The 20,298-nt window shown below is 30.6% G+C and overlaps 1 protein-coding gene across 6 annotated transcripts; it reads left to right on the top strand.

Annotated features, from left to right (window-relative positions):
• Positions 1-1,274: 1,274 nt before the first annotated feature.
• On the top strand, positions 1,275-19,666 carry LOC119680934 (G protein-activated inward rectifier potassium channel 3-like). Of its 6 annotated transcripts, none has more exons than XR_005252494.1 (6): positions 1,275-1,559; positions 5,949-6,270; positions 17,790-18,064; positions 18,225-19,007; positions 19,098-19,296; positions 19,367-19,458. XR_005252494.1 is itself a non-coding variant. In XM_038093965.1 (6 exons), exons 3-6 carry the CDS (start codon positions 6,017-6,019, stop codon positions 19,570-19,572), a joined length of 1,518 nt encoding a protein of 505 aa, XP_037949893.1. In that variant the 5' UTR covers positions 1,275-1,559; positions 1,945-1,984; positions 5,949-6,016; the 3' UTR covers positions 19,573-19,664. The 6 variants fall into 6 exon arrangements, 4 of the variants coding, with proteins under 4 accessions (XP_037949893.1, XP_037949892.1, XP_037949895.1 ...); XM_038093965.1 differs by lacking the exon at positions 19,098-19,296 and adding an exon at positions 1,945-1,984 and having other exon boundaries at positions 19,367-19,664; XM_038093964.1 differs by lacking the exon at positions 19,098-19,296 and having other exon boundaries at positions 19,367-19,664.
• Positions 19,667-20,298: the final 632 nt, after the last annotated feature.

Genomic DNA, 20,298 nt, shown 5'->3' with positions numbered 1-20,298 from the left:
ACGTCCAATATATAAATATGCACATTATTACTTTAAAATATTTGGATAAAAATAATAGTAATAATAATAATTCTAAATAAGATTGTATTGTACAGATATAGTTTTGTGGTCTTTCCTTTATGAAGAGTCAAATCAACCCCAAATAATGTCCCCAAATCCACTCTGTTTTTTATATTTATTAATTAATATAGCATTACCTACAGTAGTTTAGTGTTAAAACGATATTTGCTAAGCAAGAAAGTTGTGAACCAGAAGAGTGAGTGCAAAATGTCGACAGTGTTATTGTTCGGCACTTGCTAGACGATTTTATACAACCCATAATCTTCTTGTCTGAAGTGTCTTTTCGACATCACCAAAATGTGCATCAAGTATACTTATTTGTCGAAATAAAAATACCTTTCCTTAAAGTCGATTAGTGTATTTAAAAGATATGGTAGCAGATCTGCGTTTCTAATAAGATGGATTGTCACTTAATTATTTTCCTTAAATTTTCGACGATAAGCCACGAAGATTATAAAATATTTTTCATATTTCAATTTCGATATTATAAATTGAGTGTGTCGGTGCTATGTCAATAATAAAAAAAAAAAACTAATAATATTTAAATGAAAATTTGATAGCAACTAAAGCAAAAGGCTTTTATTTGTAGATAGTCTCTATATATTCTCTATATATATAGCACTAGCAGTTTTCACACTTTTAATTATCTGTAACATCATAACTTCTAGAACAAATAACATTTATTATAATTATAAAAAATATTATTGACGACTACAAAAGTGAAATACTTTGTATCTCGTAAACAAGCACGTGAATGTCATGTAATCTGTCTGTTTTAAAAATATTTTCATAAAATTTTGATTTCAACTGAATTGTAGAGATACAATCACTAATTTATATGCAAATATTAAAAATAATACTGGGATATATTTAAATTTTTCCTACACCCACTTGAAACCAGATTTGTAGGCTTGATGGCTGACATTGAAAATATATCTGTTCCGGCATGTGCCAAATACCGACGAGGGCACAAAGCACTTAAATATTGTCAATTATAAAAAAAAAAATCACAAACCTGCAAGTATAAAGACGACTGCAAAACAATAAAAATTAAATCAGATGAATTTCTCAAACTTATCATTTTTTATCTGATTTACTGATAAGCCCCAAGAAATGTTTGCAAAAGTGGAAAAAAAAAAACAATTTGCAATTTACAAGCTTGCAGTTTACTATTCAGCGTTCACTCGGACGTATGAGTGACATTGTTTCCGACTGTGTATATATGGAGACGCGTAGAACTGCTCGTGTAGATCGGTAACTGCTTATAGATTTGCTGGTATGTGTGAAAATTGTCACCAGCTGGAACAAAGCCGCTCTTAGTATCTGAAATGAGCTACTGCTTTGGCGCTGCTGTGCAGTCATTCGCGCGGCATGGAGTCCATCTCTCGTCTATTTTGCTGATCGCATCGAAACCGATCATGTCAATTATTCGCGTTTGTGCGCTGTCCGGAAAGGTCGTGCCAAAACTTAACCAAACGAAATCTATGCGAAATAAGCGCGTAAGTGTGGCAAGTGCTGAGTGAGAGTTCAACAACCAAAATGACAACAGAAGCTTAGAAGCTTCAATCAAAGTGCTTCCGATATAATAAAAATAAAATAATAAAGAAATTTTTTTTAAATGCAAGTTTATGTTTTTAATATCGAAGAGCATTTGGTTCAGTTCGGTTTAAAATATCTAAATTCCATACAGTATTTTGAAGCACTTAAGTACATATATTATTACTGTACACATAAAAGTATTATTGCCATTATTGCAAAAGTGTTAATTTTAATCAAAAGCAGTAAAAATACTTAATATAATAGTATTAAATAATTTTCTTTCAATATATAATGGAATATAAAAATTAAACAAGAATGTGTTAATAGTTCCAAATATAATTTCAGGAGCACAGTTAGCACAGCTGAGACCTTCAGTTTAAATAACGTGGGTAAACAATACATACCAATATATATAAGAACTGGAATAAAACATGTTTAAAAAATTTTCCAGAAAAATCTAAGAAATAGCAGTTCAAAATCTATTAACATGTGTTGATACTAATTTCTAGGCAGCTAATTTAATTTAGAATTGGTTGCCGTGACTTTAGGAAATTTCTATTTTGAAGTTGTAAAATTATTATTAATATGAAATTTACAAAAATATTTTTTTTGATTGATTTTTAACATCCGTTCTGATGAAAAAAATTAAATTCTTAATATAAACTATTATTTTCAATAGAGAGGTATTTTAAACAGTATTAAATCACAACAACGAAATTTTATTATTTTATTAAGAGGTTTTTCGAACAGTAGTGAACTACAACAACAAGAATTTATTTTATATTATTTTAATTAATTGAATTTTTGGCTGACCATACAGCTGTTTTGAGTATTGCCAAAGACCCATCATCATTGGACTTGGAATTATTTCTTATAATAACATTTTAATTTTATTATTATAAAGTTTAATATGTAAATGAATTCAATAAAATTTTCTTCAACTGATCTCTAATAGTTTTCTGTTAGGAAAAACTCAAAAAATCAAACGATCATAAATTACTTCAACTCCAAAATCTTCAAGATCTAAGCATATTTAGTGATATATAAGTCTTCATTAAAATACATTTAAAATTAAGGTAAATATATAGAAATATTCATAAACTCAAAAAAAACTCAAAAGACTAGATTCTCTGAATCTGAATTCAAAAATTGAGTTTCAAGGTTCTTTGAAATAATTTTGCAGGAATAAATAAAATAAATTATTCAACATTAAAGATATTTCATCTAAAGTTCTTTAATAAGAAAAAAAAAATTTTCTTGTTGATAATTAGACTTTATTTTGCAATATAATTTTCTTCAACTTCAATATATCAATATCAACGATTCTTCAATTTCAAATGTCATCTCAGTAGTGGAAAGTTCACAGAATACGCTTTAACAGTATCTATCAACTTTTACGGACCTATTCTGTGCATTTTATAAAATTGTCAAACATTGACACTTGTCAAAATTGACTGCTGTAAAGGTTTTGGTATTCTGTGACATAAATAAAAAGCTCTTTTTCTTATTAGTTGTCAATACTACAAATGCTGTTGACAACTATAAAAATATGCTCTTTTTAAGCATTTTTTATTTTTTGCATGCATGACAAAAATTCTTAACTAAAATATACGCTCCTTACAAGCATATTTTTTATTGATATTTGAATGCGTGAAAAATGCTTTTGGCAACTTAAAATATGTGCTCTTTACAAGCATTTTTTACGAACAGTTACGAACAATTACGAAACAATTACGACAGTTTTCTATACAAAACACTTTACACCATAGTGTGGTGAGAAGCACTAGGTACTTGAGCTTTGAAATTTGTCAAGATGTGTCCAGAATACCAAAAAGCTTTCTGCTTTATAAAAATCAAAAATTTTATTAAAGAATTTGACAAATCTGTCAAGTGACCAGAATAGGTCCGTTAGTTTTATGAAAATCATAATTTTTCACAAAACAACTTTTTGAGGTATGAAAATAGGCAGACATATAGGCAGAAAAAGGCTCGGCGTAGTAACAATTCGTAATATAATTGAGTGATTTTACCGATTGGTTTTGAGTTGAATGAACAATTATAATTTAAGTAACGTATTTATATTTAGTTGGGCATTACAGGCACAAGTCGTCCTTGGCCGTGTCCAGAAGCCTCCTTCAATTAGTCCGATCAGTGGCTTGCAGTCGCTACTTGGTAGAGCCGAGTGCCTTCACATTGATGTTCATCTGGTCTTTCTGCCGAAAATGCGCACGTCCTCAACTGCGTTTTCGACCAGCGGATATCGTACCAAACATCTTTATAGTCGGAGAATTTTCTTACCATCGTACGACATAACTAAGGTACCGAAGCCGCTGAAATTTTGTGCGCTCAACTCTGTCAATATTGGGGTAGAGCTCATTTAGCTCATCGCTTCATCTAATTCTATACACGTTGCCAAGGCGTAAAGGATCATAATCCTTTGAACAGTTTTTTCTTGAATGCATATAATACTTTCTCATCACTGTCAGTTATTCTCTAAGCTTTTATTTTTCTAAGTTTGATATGAAAATATAAGTTCGCGATTTCTGTTTGTTGAGAAAGAGGGCTTTACTTTTCAATTATCTACTTAGTCCGTTGTAATATCTGTTGGAAAAAGTGAAACTTCGTTGACACATCAAATCGAAATGATTTTAACTTAGAGAATAACTTGACAGATTGAAATAAAATGGTTCTATTCTTATAAAACATGAATATTAAAATGATGTCGAAAACTTAGTGACAAGTATGTTGTTGCTATTGTATATAATAATATATATAAGTATATAATGCATACATATATTACACTAAACAGTGTAAATACTCATTAATACTCATTTTAATCTATACTTCTCAATACTCAATCTATTAATCTATAGTACTCATATTACTCATTTTATGTCTAATACTCATGTTTTTCTTAAGTTACTTTATGTTGATATATTAATAAAATCGATTATTTAATATATAATTTTATAATTTTAATTTTTATATAATGCTTATTTCTCTTCAATTACTAAATTACATTATATAAATAATTATTAGAAGATAACTTTGGGGGCATTCAGAAAGGTACACGATTTGATCTATTGAGACACAAATCATTTATTACTTGTCCTCACTATGTGCCTACCAGTTGTCACCTTCGTTCCGCTATTATAAATTTTTAATGCAAATAATGGAGCACCAATAGTTTTTTATTTCTGTTGTGGTTAATTGGTGAAGAACGCATATTTTATTCAAATAGCTTATGTGAACAAAATCATTTAATCATCGTTAATTTATATATAGTAATATTATAGTCAATGCCCCTCTAATGAGAAATAATTTGGAAATTTTTTTGAGATGCCTCACAAAGATTTGTAGTGGGTCCTTGTAAACAGTAATCTACAGCAGTAATCTGCTGACGGATTATAAAAAATCTATATACTAGTGAATTAAACACTCTCTTCAATAAGTTTTACTAACTATGAGAAAAATGAGGAAAGTACTACATATCTGCTTAGCGTATGCGCTATTAGACCCTTAATGTCTTATATCTGGAAGTATTTAAATAATATAAAATCGAGTTATTTTCTAATGAGTCTGGTGTGCATGATTTGAAATTCATTTCGAAAGGTGACAATCAATGGACCAAAAGCAATTGTAGGATATTAAATTTAAACTGTCTATCAACTATTGTTGTTATATCCCGGAAGGAACGGCAATTGGATAAGTTTAACTCTGCAGAATCTTAATTCGTCACCATGCATTGTTAGGCTTTTTATTAATGATAGTATGTTTTGGGGTTTGTTGTTCCACTATATATAGAGAGGCATAACAATTCTGTCTAAGTAGCGAATCTTTTGCCTACCGTGAGCTGGACATACATAAAGAATGCAGACATTCTTCCAACAACTCACTAAAAATTTTATATTTACTTTTAAATCGTTGGTATTACAGTTACGCATTAAATAACGTTCAATATAGAATGGGTTTGTTAAATGCAATAGAAGCAGCTTTTGAGAACTAAAGATCTTGAAGCAAAATTAGAGTAACTCAATTTGTTTTAATAATGGAGGGTATGACATTGTAATGTTTGTTGGTTATAATCTAAGAAATTTTCTAGCACTGTTAATATTTTACTAGTATTACCTTTACTTACAGTTAAAGGTACATCTAATAGAATCTGTGTTCTATGTCAGGTATATGTATGTATAAAATCATAGAAGTCTATCCAAAAATAATATTACACATTGTTGGCTCTCTATCTGCTTAAAGTTCTTATATGCTTTATATATAGAAACATATTAAGCAGTTGCTTTTTAATAAATTTGTTTTTTAATTACTATTATTATTAATTTTTTTTATTTTAGCCTCCATAAACATTGCTAATATACGGTGATTAATACTATAAGTAGTAACATACACACAAATACACGCTATGAAGTTCAACTTTATGAAAAGCAATTCCACAGAAAGTGAGACTAAGTCCTCACCCACCTCGGAAACATCTGCAACAGAACCGCTGGCACCGCAATATTTGCGTCAAATCACAATTGAAAATGATCCAGATTCACTTGATAGTGTCATCAATAATCCACAATCATATCCCATCACAATAGTTCCGAACAGGCCGAATACATTCTATGGATTCTCACCCAGCGGAAAAGTATATAATCGGCAGTCAAGCTGCAGGTATGTGTATCTTACGATTTAAATGTGTTGGATTGGAACACGTGATTTATGAAGTTATTTTTAATATTTTGAATTTTTTAATTTAAAAACGAACTAATTTTAAAAATCAATATAACAATAAATCAATAAAAACCTAACAGATTTTGATACTTGTTGACGCCTGAGAGTTTTGAATACCTTTAGCAAAATATTTATTAGCACAACTTAGCACCTTTTAGTGGTATTAAGAGTTAATAATTTCTTAGTTAAATAATTAATATGAGAATAAAATATTATATATATGATCTGATTGGAAATAACTTTCGGGAAATTTCATGAATTTAGTAATAAGCAGTTTCATGTGAGGTGTTATTCGGATCGTATCAAGCGGTAGAGTTAAGTAAACGACACGGTAGTGAACGGTCTGTTTAATTCGTTGAAGTTTTGAACTAGTTGTAATAACGAGTTACATTTGATTTCGTGCGAATATGCAACGTTCTATGTTGACTGATGTGACAGTGTTACCGGAAGTAGATGAAAATGGTGTCATGGAGAAAGAAACAACTAATCCGCCAATGATAAATCAATGGCGAAGGCAATATATGCGAGGGATATCAACCACACCGTCCCAAGGTGGAGTCTATTATGAGGCACTGAAAGGATCATGCAATTCGTTAGTAAAAGGGTGAGCAACGTTGTTGCTTAAACAGTTGGGCGGGATGATTTATTTTTTTTATTTAACATTAAAATAAAAACAATATAGCCACCTACGTAGTTATTGTTAAATAGTAAAGTTGGTAAGAGGTGTGTGGAATTTGTCAATGTAAGATAATGTAAATCATTTAAAGTGAATACCCTCATTACATTTACAAGGCTAGGTGTTATGGAAGGTGATTTTTGCAAATATTTCTTTTTTAAAATCTTAAGTTAAATATTTTATGTGAAGACATTATACAATTATTTAACTTAGTGTTATATTTTTCTGAAGTTTATTTTGCTACATCTGCCTTTTATCACTATTTGCGGTATGATTAAATATTTAATTTTCAACAAATCAAGTTGAACAAATTTATAAAAAAAATAACATTACGAAGATTCTTTAGATAAAAATATGATATATAATTTTACACTTATTATCAATACGGCAGTAAGTAAAAAATATATACAATGACGGCATTTAATTGCTTTTTCCACATAAATTTGCTGACACAGACAAATCCATCAATTAGCAAATTTAGGCATAAAGTATGACATTAAACTTGAACTCATTATATCCGGACAAAAAATAAATATAAAAAAATAGAGCAATAAAATCATTCGTTTACTAAGTCATATAATCAATTGCATAATGTGATTTATCTGCGAGCGCTGCTAGATACGACTTGCCACTGAAATAAATACTGAGGCTGAGCGGGTTTATCAAGTTACTCCCACATAAGCGTAGCGTTGTAATAAAATGCTTGAATTTATTTTTTTCTAACGCTCAAATAACTTCCTTACATAAAATGCAACTGACATTTATAGCAGTTGGCTTAGTATTTACAATCATCGCAGATCTCTGAGTCAATTAAAACTGTAGACGTAAAAGTAGACTTGAATTATAATTGCATTTTAAAAGGTTAATTCAAGCTAACACTTAAGTATTTTGTTAATTAAGTGAAAAGATAATTATCTAGTATTTAATATAAAGAGTCAGGATGTTAATATAGTTTTTAATTTATATATTAAAGTAAGATATAAACTCTATCTAATCCGCGTTTGCGCTGGCTAGACTTTAGGAAGATATACTCACACACTCTCTCTTTCTCACTCGCACATACAAATTTTTTTTCAAAAATAATACGTATTCGCTTTCGAATATAAAAATCTTTTCAAATTCTAGCCTGTGCAGATTATATTCCACTGAAGAGAAATTCACTTTTCAAGTACAGAACACAGTATCACAAGATCACTTAAAAAAATTTTAGTTTCATAAAAAATATGATCTAATTCTCCCGTAGATAATCAGTGAAAGAGTGTACTGTAATATTGCTTAAAAGCAACAACGATGTGTTTAGTAGGGTTCTATATTAAAGATCTAACAATAAAATTGAGAATTTCTCAAAACTGTAGTTACTTTAAGTTTTAGGTTAGAGTAAAAAGTTGTCAAAGTATTAAGATTTATTGAATAAAATACATCTATTAAAATTGATATTGTTGCGATTAAATAGAGTCGCATCAATTGGAACAGAACTTCACCCTGGTTTGCTCATATTCTCCATAAATTTTTCCTATGCTGATTCAGGTATTATCATTTAGGTCACCCCCTTAAACAAATTAAATTTTCTGTATGGCTCCAATTGGACTAAAACCTCTTTCTTCGAAAGAATCACCACTGGCTATGAGAGGTGAGTACGGTACAATTCGCATTCAATGAGTTTTTTGCCAAAAAGTTTTCCAAAAGACATAAAAATTCTGCATACTGTTTACATATATTATATGTAATATTATATGTATGTATACAATATATTTACATGTATTTATAACATATACACACTATTATATATACAGTTTCTTTTAATATATCTCCTCTTCCATTTCCAAATTAATTATAATTACCAAGAGAAAAAACAATGTCTGTGTTTTTACTGAATGTAATAAATTCATAGTTTTCCACTGCTTAATAAGTATAACTGATATCTCCAATTTTTTTGTTAAAGATAGAATCTGTTCAATTAAAACAACACAATGACTTCAGTAGTTCAAAATAGGTGAACTTCGATTTTTTTTTATCAATAAAAAAAATATGATTGAACTCGGTATTGTACTAGATATTGTACTACACATATATAAATGCGAATATTTAAGATTTTTGACGGAATCTATGATTTAAACAGGTATATGTCCTTAAAAAAGGTTCTGTTCACGGTTCATCATGCTTTATAAATCGGCATCAGCACTTTAAATGAATTTAATTTTAATTTGCTGCGTTTTTTGCCTATAGATTTTATTTTAGTAGTTCGCTGACTTTGGATGAGCTAAGCATAAAATGACACTTGTTAAAAATGTTGTCATAATGGATTCTGCAATGACAGTACTTCATAATTCTACCCCATTTGATACATGAGTGTTTTCTAGTGTGATTTGGAATCTGTATTATGTATGCAACTCGCTTTGTTTTCGAATTAAAGGCCTCAATAAATTCCCGAGATCACCGTAATAATCTGACCGAATCATGCACAAATTTCATAAAAAGGAGTGCAAATATGACAAATCGTATGATCTCGGTAGTATATTCATAATACCATAATACACATCCAGAAAGCTTATCGCGCAACAAGGCCAAAACAGAGGTTATTTTGTCACTTGAAATATCATACTGTTGAAACCATATACTTGTATCTTTTTGCGACCTCCGATGTGTTACGTTTGTTTGTTGATTTATTTAACAAGAGAAAAGTCAGCCCTATCACTAGAGAATATTCGATTTAAAAAAAGCGTCATTTTTTTTGTAGTCAGGGCGAATTACCTAGTAGTTCTGTTTCTTATTCTTAGTTAACTTTGAAATTAATTTTAGTGTTAACTTACAAATAAATAATATATAATTTTTTGCAGTAAGTTGAACTTGAATACTAGTTATAAATCGATGAAAAAGCATAATTTTTTGCAATAGATAGAAAACAACAAAAGTCATTAAACTCACTAAAATCAACTCTTAGGAATGATTGTGGAAGATCGCAGCCGCGTTCATCAGATGCAATCCCATTCCAATAATCAAAGGCAAAGAGGAGTACAGAGGGGTTTAGTATTTAACAGGCAAAATTGATTAAACCCGGTAAATATGGTTGTATTCATTTAGGTGGGAATGGGCTTATACGAAAAGGGGGTAGGGGGTAGAAGCATTAATGCGCAACCTCACAAAACTTAAATAAGATATTAATATCAAAAAATATTACATTCAAATTGTTTTCTTGGTATGTTGAGTAAAACTACAAATTCAGTATATATATTATATATTATATATATGTATATATATTCTTAAACACTTTTCATGCTTTCATAAGCATTCCAGAGTTACCCATTAATAGTCGACCAAATTGGTTCCGATATGATTATGTTAATGCATTTTTAAAAACCACACTAAATATATTGCCAAGTGTGACTTATATTATGATATTATAATCATATTAAATGAATAAAATATGTTAGTTTTATTCTAAATGTTAAAAATATGAATTATTCATAATTAAATCATATGATTGTAGCTTAAAGGCTTATATGGTAAGTAATTAATATGTGATTCAGTTGAATTAATATTTTAATCTCATTAAATACCCACTTCATTTAATTAAATTTAACACCAGTATGGGAAATTTGTTTTAATGGGTAATTAAGTTCAATACATGAGCTATAAAATTATAACGAGACTATATAGTAAAATATGTTCCGATTAAAATATTCGTTTAGCAAACATATACTAGGTTTTCTTTTTCACAAATTTGTGCATACTTTAATAAACTTTGATATAATTTACTGTAGAAGAAGGAGAAGTACGACAAGAAGCAGAAACTTTCCAGCAATCCAAAGATTTATCTAAAATTATTAGAAACTAAACTCTTCAGATCATTATTGAAACTGTTTTGTTTTGACTGTAAATGTCTGTATGGTAACTATCTGTATGTTAGCTGGTTTCTAATAAAATCCGTTGACATATCTTCACTTAAATATCGGAGACCCATCTTGCATCATATATAATAAATAAATGATCACCTATACGCATAACGTGTAGTACTTATGACTCTCTCTATTTCTATTTGTAACATATAAAGACCTACATTTGTAAAGACAACTATTTGCATATTATTAGAAAGGAAAAAAGAAAAAGTTTTATCGTATTGTAAACAGGTTGATATAGCTTTAGAGTAGATTGATGGAGACAGTAAAGTAAGATCGTATCATCTTTTGATTATATTATATTAAACAAATATCGTTTTTTCATTAAGTATACTCATACTTTCTATTTATAAATACACAATTCCTTATGTATTTATATTCCTGAATTGCTTTATACTAGCATTAAAATAAAAAACTATTTTCTCTTATGCTTTATTCGAGCACTATAACGTCTTTGTCATGAGACCGTATTGTTAACTTTTCTTTGAAAATGTTTATAAACAAATATAACACATTAAACTTATTTTGAAGAATATAATTGATAAATATATTCATAAATTAGGAAGTTTTGATGGAAGTGCCTGAATAATTCAAATTTATTGTAGACCACTTTTGAGGTAATGCACCAACAACTAAAATTAACATGTTTTTGCCAATTTCTGTGTGCTTATTTAATTAAAAGTCGAATAGTTTGGTCTGCATGACCTCTCAGCCTCTTTTTTTTTGAATCAGGCTCATAGTGACCTAAGTTTCAGATATGGTTCAGAAACAAAACATGAACTCGTTTTTAATCTTTCTTAAATAATCCAGATCTCGTTGACAAAGACTCATTCGAGTGTATGACTGACACAATGTGATAGTCATTATGCTCACAACTTTAATGAAATTTTTTGACCTCCTACTAAATCTTGTTTGGTCAATCGACGATTGTCAGATAAGATATTATGTATGTTTTTTACGATTTTTCTGAATTTTGTTTTCGACGGTTTACAGTTTTTGATGTACTTGACATGGATCGGCTACAAATCACTGTTTTTGAAAGAGTAGTTTTAGACAATATATTTAGCAAATACCATTATCTCATTACCTCTAAAATAGTTTAATCACTGTATGTAATTTAATTTTTTTCACTGCTAAAAATAAATTAACATGTTAATTTTAATAGTATTGTCCACAAGTAACGAATTGAGAAATCGAAATAAAAAAGGGTAATACCCATTAAATTTTTTTCTATTTCAGACATGTCTAAGGATAATAAGAAGTTCTACATATAATGTATAGGTACTAACATAATGAGGTACTGACAATATAGCTCTAAACCATTGTTTTAGAGTTTCAGTTTTTAATCAAAAATTGTGTCTGCTTTTCGATCTTACTGTAATATCTTCACTAGTGGGACGGTGGACTATTTTTTCGAGCAGTTTCTAGGAGTTTGTTGCATTTCGTGTAATGCATTATTATTTATAAAAATGGTGTATTATCGTTATTATTTCTAATGGCTATTGTAGCAAGTAGGTTTCCAAGGTTTCTTTATATATATTTTATATATTGGAATATATGGGCACAAAACTCCATTAGTAATAGTTCAGATAGGTTCTGCCTAAAGTCTTCAAATTATACCAAAGTACTTGTAACATAGATTTTTATTTGAGTGATGATATATTAAAAGCTTTTACTATTGATGAATAGGTGAATCCGTAAACTTCCCAAGCAACCTAATATACACTTGAATAAGAATTTTTACTCTCAATCTTTGTTATTTTTCAAATAGTTTTATTTCGTCGGGATTATTTGAAAGGGTATTTTGGACTATATTGCTATTTAAGTGATTTAGAAATACAGCTTAATTCGTATTACTTAATTATTTAAGTAACTAAAGAATATGATGGAAAATAGTTTTTATAAAAAGCAAATAATTAATAATTAAATACATAAATATAAACATTTCGGATAACATTCTTACTAAATTATTTATCACTTAGCCATGATCTATTAAACCCTCTATATTTCTTATAGTTCACTCTGTTTTTCATTTGTGTAATGCGCTATTAAATTAATTGAACTTGCACTCTCTTCAGTGTAATCAATGAAGCAATTAAAGTGTCACAAGCCGAGATCAATGGATCGTGCGAATATCTATTAATTAATTATTAAATAAATTTAGTAATTTGTGTTTTATTATTAAATAATTGCCGCTTTGATGAATGAATGATGATAGATATATTCATATTAGTTCATTTAATAAAGATTATCTGCAATTGAACAGAGCACAATAGAATGTACATAAATATATACATACATGCATGTATATATATGTATGTAGGTAATAATATATTATTAGCATTTATAAGCTCGTTAGAGTGTGGTTTGAATATCTAATGAATAAATAAGAATACAAACAATGAACGTGTTAAAAAGGCGTACTTTCATATAAAAATGCTTGTCGAATCGATTTATTTGATAATCAAACTGAGATAGTAATAATACATCACTTTGAGTGGGTGTAATTAGACTTAATTGATAATGATTATTGAAAAATATATCACATAATTATAAGAACATAAATACACTTTATATATTTATAATTAAACATCAATATTTTAGAGCATCTTCTTTAAATATTTGTATTGCTTAAGGTCAGACTTCGAATGTAAAATAAGTTGATAAGAATACAAAAATGAGTACCTCGTCACAGTTTTTTTCAAGTACTTTTGTAGAAATGCAATGTCTTTAAGGTAAAGCACTATTTACAGTTACTTTTATAAGCGCTACATAATATAAGTGACCGGTTGCAATTATTAGCTGATGTGATCTACATGGATCTACAGACTGTCCATATATAAAGAGTGTGTTACATTTGCATTAATAATATAATAAATAGGTTTGAGCACGGACCACAGAGATAAAAAAGTATGTTCCAATATTAGTATCCTTATAACATATTAAATTAGTTTGATGAGTTTTAATAACATGACAATAAAAGACAATTAGTCTTTCATAAAAGTTGTAGTATATGGATCCAGTGCCAATCCGTATTACGATCGTTAGGCACTCTTAATCACTAGAAAGAGAGCTCGTAACAAATACTGATGTGGACAAAGCCTAGAGTTTTAATAACACTAGACAATAAAAGACAATAAGTCTTTTATAAAAGTTGTAGTATATGGATCCAGTAGCAATCCGTCTCACGTTAGTTAGGCTTTCTTAATCACTAGAAAGTTAGCTCATAATAAAAGAAATTGTAATCGTAAGAAACTACAAGGTAAAGTCTTCGCTAAAACCTTCCTTCATTGGACAAATCGTGATGTATTACTGAAGTTGACTGATTTAACGAAGGTATGTTAAACTCTTCGTCAAAAACGAAGATTCGTCATTGGACATATTGTGATGTACTACTGAAGTTGACTGACTTAACAGGTCTTCGAATTTTCAGTATTTCAAAACTGCATAGATAACTACTTCCAACTATATCTTTAGTTCTTATCTGAAAACTATTTATTAGCGAAATGATAATTCTGTATGAAGTTTACTTTGTAAATTCAATTGCTTGCAAAATTTCAATATTTGTAAAGACACAACTATATATTTTTCTTGATTTAGTTTTAGTCATAAATCCTTATAAATATTCAAATGAAAGTATACTAATTAATTTGTAAAAACTTGTAGATACTTTCTGAACATTTGTTACTAAATTTTTATTTAAATTATTTTATGCAACTATTTATCTGGGCTGTCTGATGCATAGTCTGAAGAATTAGTATGCAGAATTGTACTCACTTCTCGTTAATTAATATGCAAAACTGAATTAATGTAATTTTGTAAAAACAAAAGCATCTAGGAAAAAATTGCATATAAGAACGTGTTAAAATGTCAATTAAATGATTTAACAAATGATTTAATTTCAATTATATATCAACTTCAGTGTGTGTACTAAATACCCTACAGCTAAATATTAAAGCTATTAAATTCATATATCTTTCAAGATATGTGCATTAATTTTTATATGATTTATATAGTAATAATAATTAATATTGTTAAAAAGTAAAAATTGCACCTTTTTATGAAATCACAAATCACAAAGACAACTGTCATTGCAACTGTCATTCTATTCTAGTCGCCATTATGTGGTATATTTCGTAGTAAATCGTACAACTCTTCCCGTTCGGGTCACCTTCGGTGTACATTGTGACCGAAAAGTTTTCGGGAAATTTTAAATAAAACGCAAAATTCTTAACCTTCATCAATATTTATTTTATCTCCTTCAAAATATGCTCCATTAGAAGCGATACACAAATGCCAACGTTTCTTCCAATCATCAAAACATTTTTTATAGGCGCTTTCCGGTATGGCTTTGAGTTCCCTCTGCGAATTCTGTTTTACGTCTTCTATGGATTCAAAACGCGTTCCTCTGAGTGGTAATTTGAGGTTGGGAAACAGGAAAAAGTCACACGGTGCAAGATCAGGTGAATACGGTGGCTGTTCGATGGTATTTATTGAATGTTTGGCCTTAAAATCGTTGATAATGTTGAACAAATTGAGGTGAATCGGAACAAGCCGGGCGTTGACACGTCGCATACACAAATTGTCCACCAAAATCAAACGAGCCATCTCACGACCGATGCCTAGCTCTCGTGCTATCTCTCTAACACTCACATGAGGATTTTTGAACACGATTTCCTTTGCCTTTTCAATGTTTTCGTCGGTGGTAGAGGTCGAAGGTCGTCCAGAACGCGGCATGTCTTCGACGGTCGTACGACAGTCCTGAAAGGCTTTGTACCACTCATAAACTTGAGTTTTCGATAAAACTGATTCCCCATAAGCCTTTTGTAGCATTCGCAACGATTCTGCACACGAAATTTCGTTCGAAAAACAAAATTTGATGCAAACTCTTTGTTCAATATTTTTTTCCATTGTTTTTTTCGCAACGCACTACTGAGGTGAACTGGTTTCAACAGCTGCCGTAAACGAACTGTCCGACAGATCGCGCTCATTTTTGGCATAGTAATTAAGGACAGTGCTGCCAAACTACATAAACTTAAAATATCGAAAAATATACAGCGCGCGAATTTTAAATGAGAATTTCCGAAAACCTTTCGGTCACAATGTATGTTGAATGCCACTTGTGCTCTTGTCAGACTTTCCCTGGTTTCAATCGCCACGTATGCTGGTCTCACGCGGTCCATACTAAAGTTTACTGTCCGTCCTTTCACCTTAATTGTTAAGGTTTTTTCGCCATGATTTATTTCATACTAACCCTCATATGGCTGCTTCAGTGGTGGACATACAGCATCGTCGCGTAGGAATATGTGTGTGCTGTTTTTTAAGGCCTTATACACGAACGGATTCTCCGCAATATGACGTGAGGTTCGTAACGGTTTCAGCTCCATCATCATTGTCTTTAATACCTCCACGAACTCCGTCTGCGGTACTTGTTTTTCTTCGCTATCGAACATTTCTCCCGGTATGCGTATGTTTGTGCCATAAACCAGCTCTGACGGTGTCGCTTGTAGGTCGTCTTTATATGCTGACCTTAGCCCCATTATTACTAACGGTGAAGCCTTCGTCCATTTCATCTTAGGCATTACCTCAGTGCCGTTTTTAAGGTGCGTTGGAAACGTTCCACTAGCCCATTTGCTTGAGGGAGGTCGTGGTAGTTCGGTGCCTTTTGCACCCCAACATTTTTGCCAGCTACTCGAATCGTTTATATTTGAACTGCCGTCCTTGGTCTGTCGTAATTCTTTTTGGCACGCCGTACTACGAGAAGTGCCATTGCTGGTGTTGCCACTACAACTCTATTAACTGTTGGCATCAGTTTGTTGGCTTTTTATTTTAATTATTTTGTATGTGACATTACACACAGGTTATTTGCGTATATTAAGTTATCTACTTTGGATGTAAAAATTCGCTGAGTATGAACATATCAAAGCTTTTAACCTAGAATCGTAATCAGCTAAATTCATTAGTGGGTATTTACGGAATTGATATCTATAATAAGAAGAATACAAAAGGAGTAAAAAATCAGCTTTCAGTATTTAAACTAATAGTATTAAAAATTTATATATTTCTAAACTATTTGTGTTTGGCTATTTTTTTGCTGTAAAAGATAAGCGAGAGTTTTGAGAATGACCATATGTGCTTGAAGTTACGTTTTATTATATTCTAAGAAAAATAAATAATATAGAGAAGTAACTGGTGTTAACAACAAAAAAATTGATTGATATTTAAATCTATTTTGGCAGTTGGGCATAAGTGCAGTCCTTATGACAAAGAAAAAACACAAAATTGTAGTGTATACGATCATAACAAGTTGCAAAAAAATAAAAACAAAGCTGATGTATATTACATTGTAAAGAAGTTATTAATTAAGCGAAAGAATCTAGACGTAGAGAGAAGTTAATCTATGTGAAATATATCACGTGTTTTTCTGAAAAAGTGAGGCCATAAACATTCCTGCAGACTCTACCTTCTTTGCGTTTTACTTTGAAGTCCATTATGTTATGTTCATTATTACGTTTTCATCTTTCGCTCACAGCGATGAGTAGATATAGAAACCTCTCGAAAACCTTTTAAAAGTAAACTGATATTATATTGCAAGCATCGATCTATAAAATCAAAATGCGTTAATTTGTTATCTTTAGTTCTATCAATGGGCTAATCTACATCATTCTATATATTCTATATCATTTAGTTCACTCGTATATAGTAAAATACAAATTTTGCACAAATATTTTTTATAAATATTCTATTTTTTGTTATTATGAACCACACTGTTTTGCAAAATACATACATTCCACAAATTTTATCTGATATTTACTCTTCGTATTTATTGCATACTTTTGTGCGCAACTTAAAACGGTTCAATAAGAGATTTTCAATTTTAATTCCAGATCTCGAAATTATAGACCCGGGAGTATGCGTAAAGTCCGTCGCCGGGCAGTGTTCAAAAATGGCGATTGCAATGTGTTACAGAAAAATTTAACCAGGCGACGTTTGCGATTCCTGCAGGATATGTACACAACTCTGGTGGACTCACAATGGCGTTGGACTTTGTTGGTCTTTGCTTTGAGTTTTATACTCTCCTGGTTGATATTTGCTGTTCTGTGGTGGCTTATAATGTATACACACGGTGATTTAGAGGAGATGCACCTACCTGACAATCAAGGTGAGGAATTTGCATAAGTGTTTATTATTAAATAAAAAAAATTTAAATAATTACCAACATAATTGTTAATAAAATTTTTTAAATTTATAATTACCTACACAAAATATTTTTAAAATTGAATTATATGTTTTATTAAAGAATTTAATTTTGTAATTCGCAGAGGAAAGTGGATGGCAGCCTTGTGTTTCCGCCATTGAAGGTTTTACGTCCTGTTTTCTGTTCTCAATCGAAACGCAACACACGATTGGGTATGGTGTGCGCACTACTTCGCCTGAATGTCCCGAGGCAATATTTATGATGTGCTTCCAGTCTATTTATGGTGTAATGTCTTCAGCCTTTATGGCTGGCATTGTCTTCGCTAAAATGACACGCGCCAAGCAACGCGCACAAACCTTACTCTTCTCAAAAAACGCCGTCATCTGTCAACGAGATGGTTTTCTTACTCTAATGTTTCGTGTGGGTGATATGCGGAAATCGCATATTATAGGAGCAGCGGTGCGTGCTCAGTTGGTGCGCACACGCACTACTAAGGAAGGTGAAGTAATGACACAATACTTCACCGAATTAGAAATTGGTTCAGATGAGAGTGGCTCGAGTCTGTTCTTTATATGGCCAATGGTTATTGAGCATAAGATAGACGAGAACTCGCCACTTTATAATATGTCTGCAACAGATTTGCTGCAAGACAAATTCGAAATTGTTGTCATACTCGAAGGCACCGTGGAGTCAACTGGACAGTCAACACAAGCACGTTCTAGTTATATTAATACGGAAATACTATGGGGTCATCGTTTCGATCCAGTTGTAGTGTACAATAAAAATTTACAGGCTTATGAGATTGATTATGCACGTTTTAATGAGACAACACAGGTCGATACACCATTGTGCAGTGCACGCGAATTACATGAAATCTATAAAGTGCAGGAAGGCTTCCGAACGCCAGGTGATCAATGTTGACTCATATAATATTAAAGATAACTTATTTATATTTAATTTTATTTTATTTACTGAAATGTTTATTTTGTTTGTCTAGAGACAACATTTGCGATGCGCCAAATGTCCATTAATGCAAGTGACCATAATTCCTAATGTTTATGTCTCAGTATACATGCAACAATGTCCAGTATATCCCTATCTTGTATTTGTATTCCTTCATGTCATCTTGTGTTCGTTTTGTATTGTTTTACATATTAGCGTCTAATATTTACCTAGTTACATTGTCGTAAAATTGTGTAAGTCTATATTAAGTATTTAAGACTTTTAAAATAATTTACTAAATACAACTAATGTTTCCTTTCATAGACTATTGCACTTCAACATCGAATCTTCAGCTTCATCATCCACCTATTCCTCTTATACATGTTTCTACTCCAGCTGACTTAACTCCCAGCAGTTCTGGTACATCTGGTACATCATTCATTGGACCTCCGTTAGGTCTCTGTGGGGGCCACATTCAATATAATAGTTCGGAGATATATCAACGAACAAATTATGATTTGAACTTATAATGCAAATAAAAATGTTAGTAATTTTATTAAAAACGAATATTAAAAATGTTTTCACGAATTCAAATTAATAAACAAATTAATTAAATAAATTTATTTAAGTATTTTAAAGTAGCTTCACTTATTAAGAAGGGGCCAGTAGGGGGTCGATTAAGATTCATTCGGTGTTACCCTTTAGATATTTATATCTTATTTTTTATTGTCCTTCAATCTATTTTTGTAGTTAGAAAAACAGAGTATAATAATAAAGGAAACATTGCATTGCGTTTATAATAAGTCTTTCATTCCATAACTAACCTTTACCGAATAAAATTCACTCAGCTCTTTAAAATAAAGCCTAAATGTCTTTCTTGTAAAAGTTCTTAAATTGGTTAAGGCAAAGTGCTACAGTGTCAATATTTCAATAATAACCGCACAATGAAAGCTGATATTCCGTCACCTCAAAAATCCCATCATGTTTAGGTAGCAGCATATGTTATATTATCACCTTAAAGAATCTGTTCTAATTTAAGTGGAAGTATAAAGTGTTTCGTAGAACTTCTTAAAGTTCTATGAGATAACCTGGCATTAGTTCTGTCTTACTGAGGATGTTACGTGATGTTACTTTTCGAAATATTTATTCTGTTGTTTATTAGAGATTTAACTGTACACCTACTGGTTGTACAAGAAGGATTTCATGCGTAGAATATAAGCGAAAGACCTAAGCAATATATTAAGTATGAAAACAAC

The sequence above is a fragment of the Teleopsis dalmanni genome, chromosome 2 (genome assembly GCF_002237135.1).
Source record: "Teleopsis dalmanni isolate 2A chromosome 2, ASM223713v2, whole genome shotgun sequence".
NCBI classification, from domain to species: domain Eukaryota; kingdom Metazoa; phylum Arthropoda; class Insecta; order Diptera; family Diopsidae; genus Teleopsis; species Teleopsis dalmanni.
The sequence above is the reverse complement of the archived record's forward strand: the minus strand, read 5'-3'. Positions and strand labels throughout refer to the sequence as shown.

Excerpts from the sequence above, each read along its gene's own strand:
- LOC119680934 (XM_038093964.1), top strand. The coding sequence starts at position 6,017 with ATGAAGTTCAACTTTATGAAAAGCAATTCCACAGAAAGTGAGACTAAG. Across the intron at positions 6,271-17,789 it reads AATCGGCAGTCAAGCTGCAG|ATCTCGAAATTATAGACCCG; the intron begins GTATGTGTATCT and ends TTTTAATTCCAG. Across the intron at positions 18,065-18,224 it reads GCACCTACCTGACAATCAAG|AGGAAAGTGGATGGCAGCCT; the intron begins GTGAGGAATTTG and ends TGTAATTCGCAG.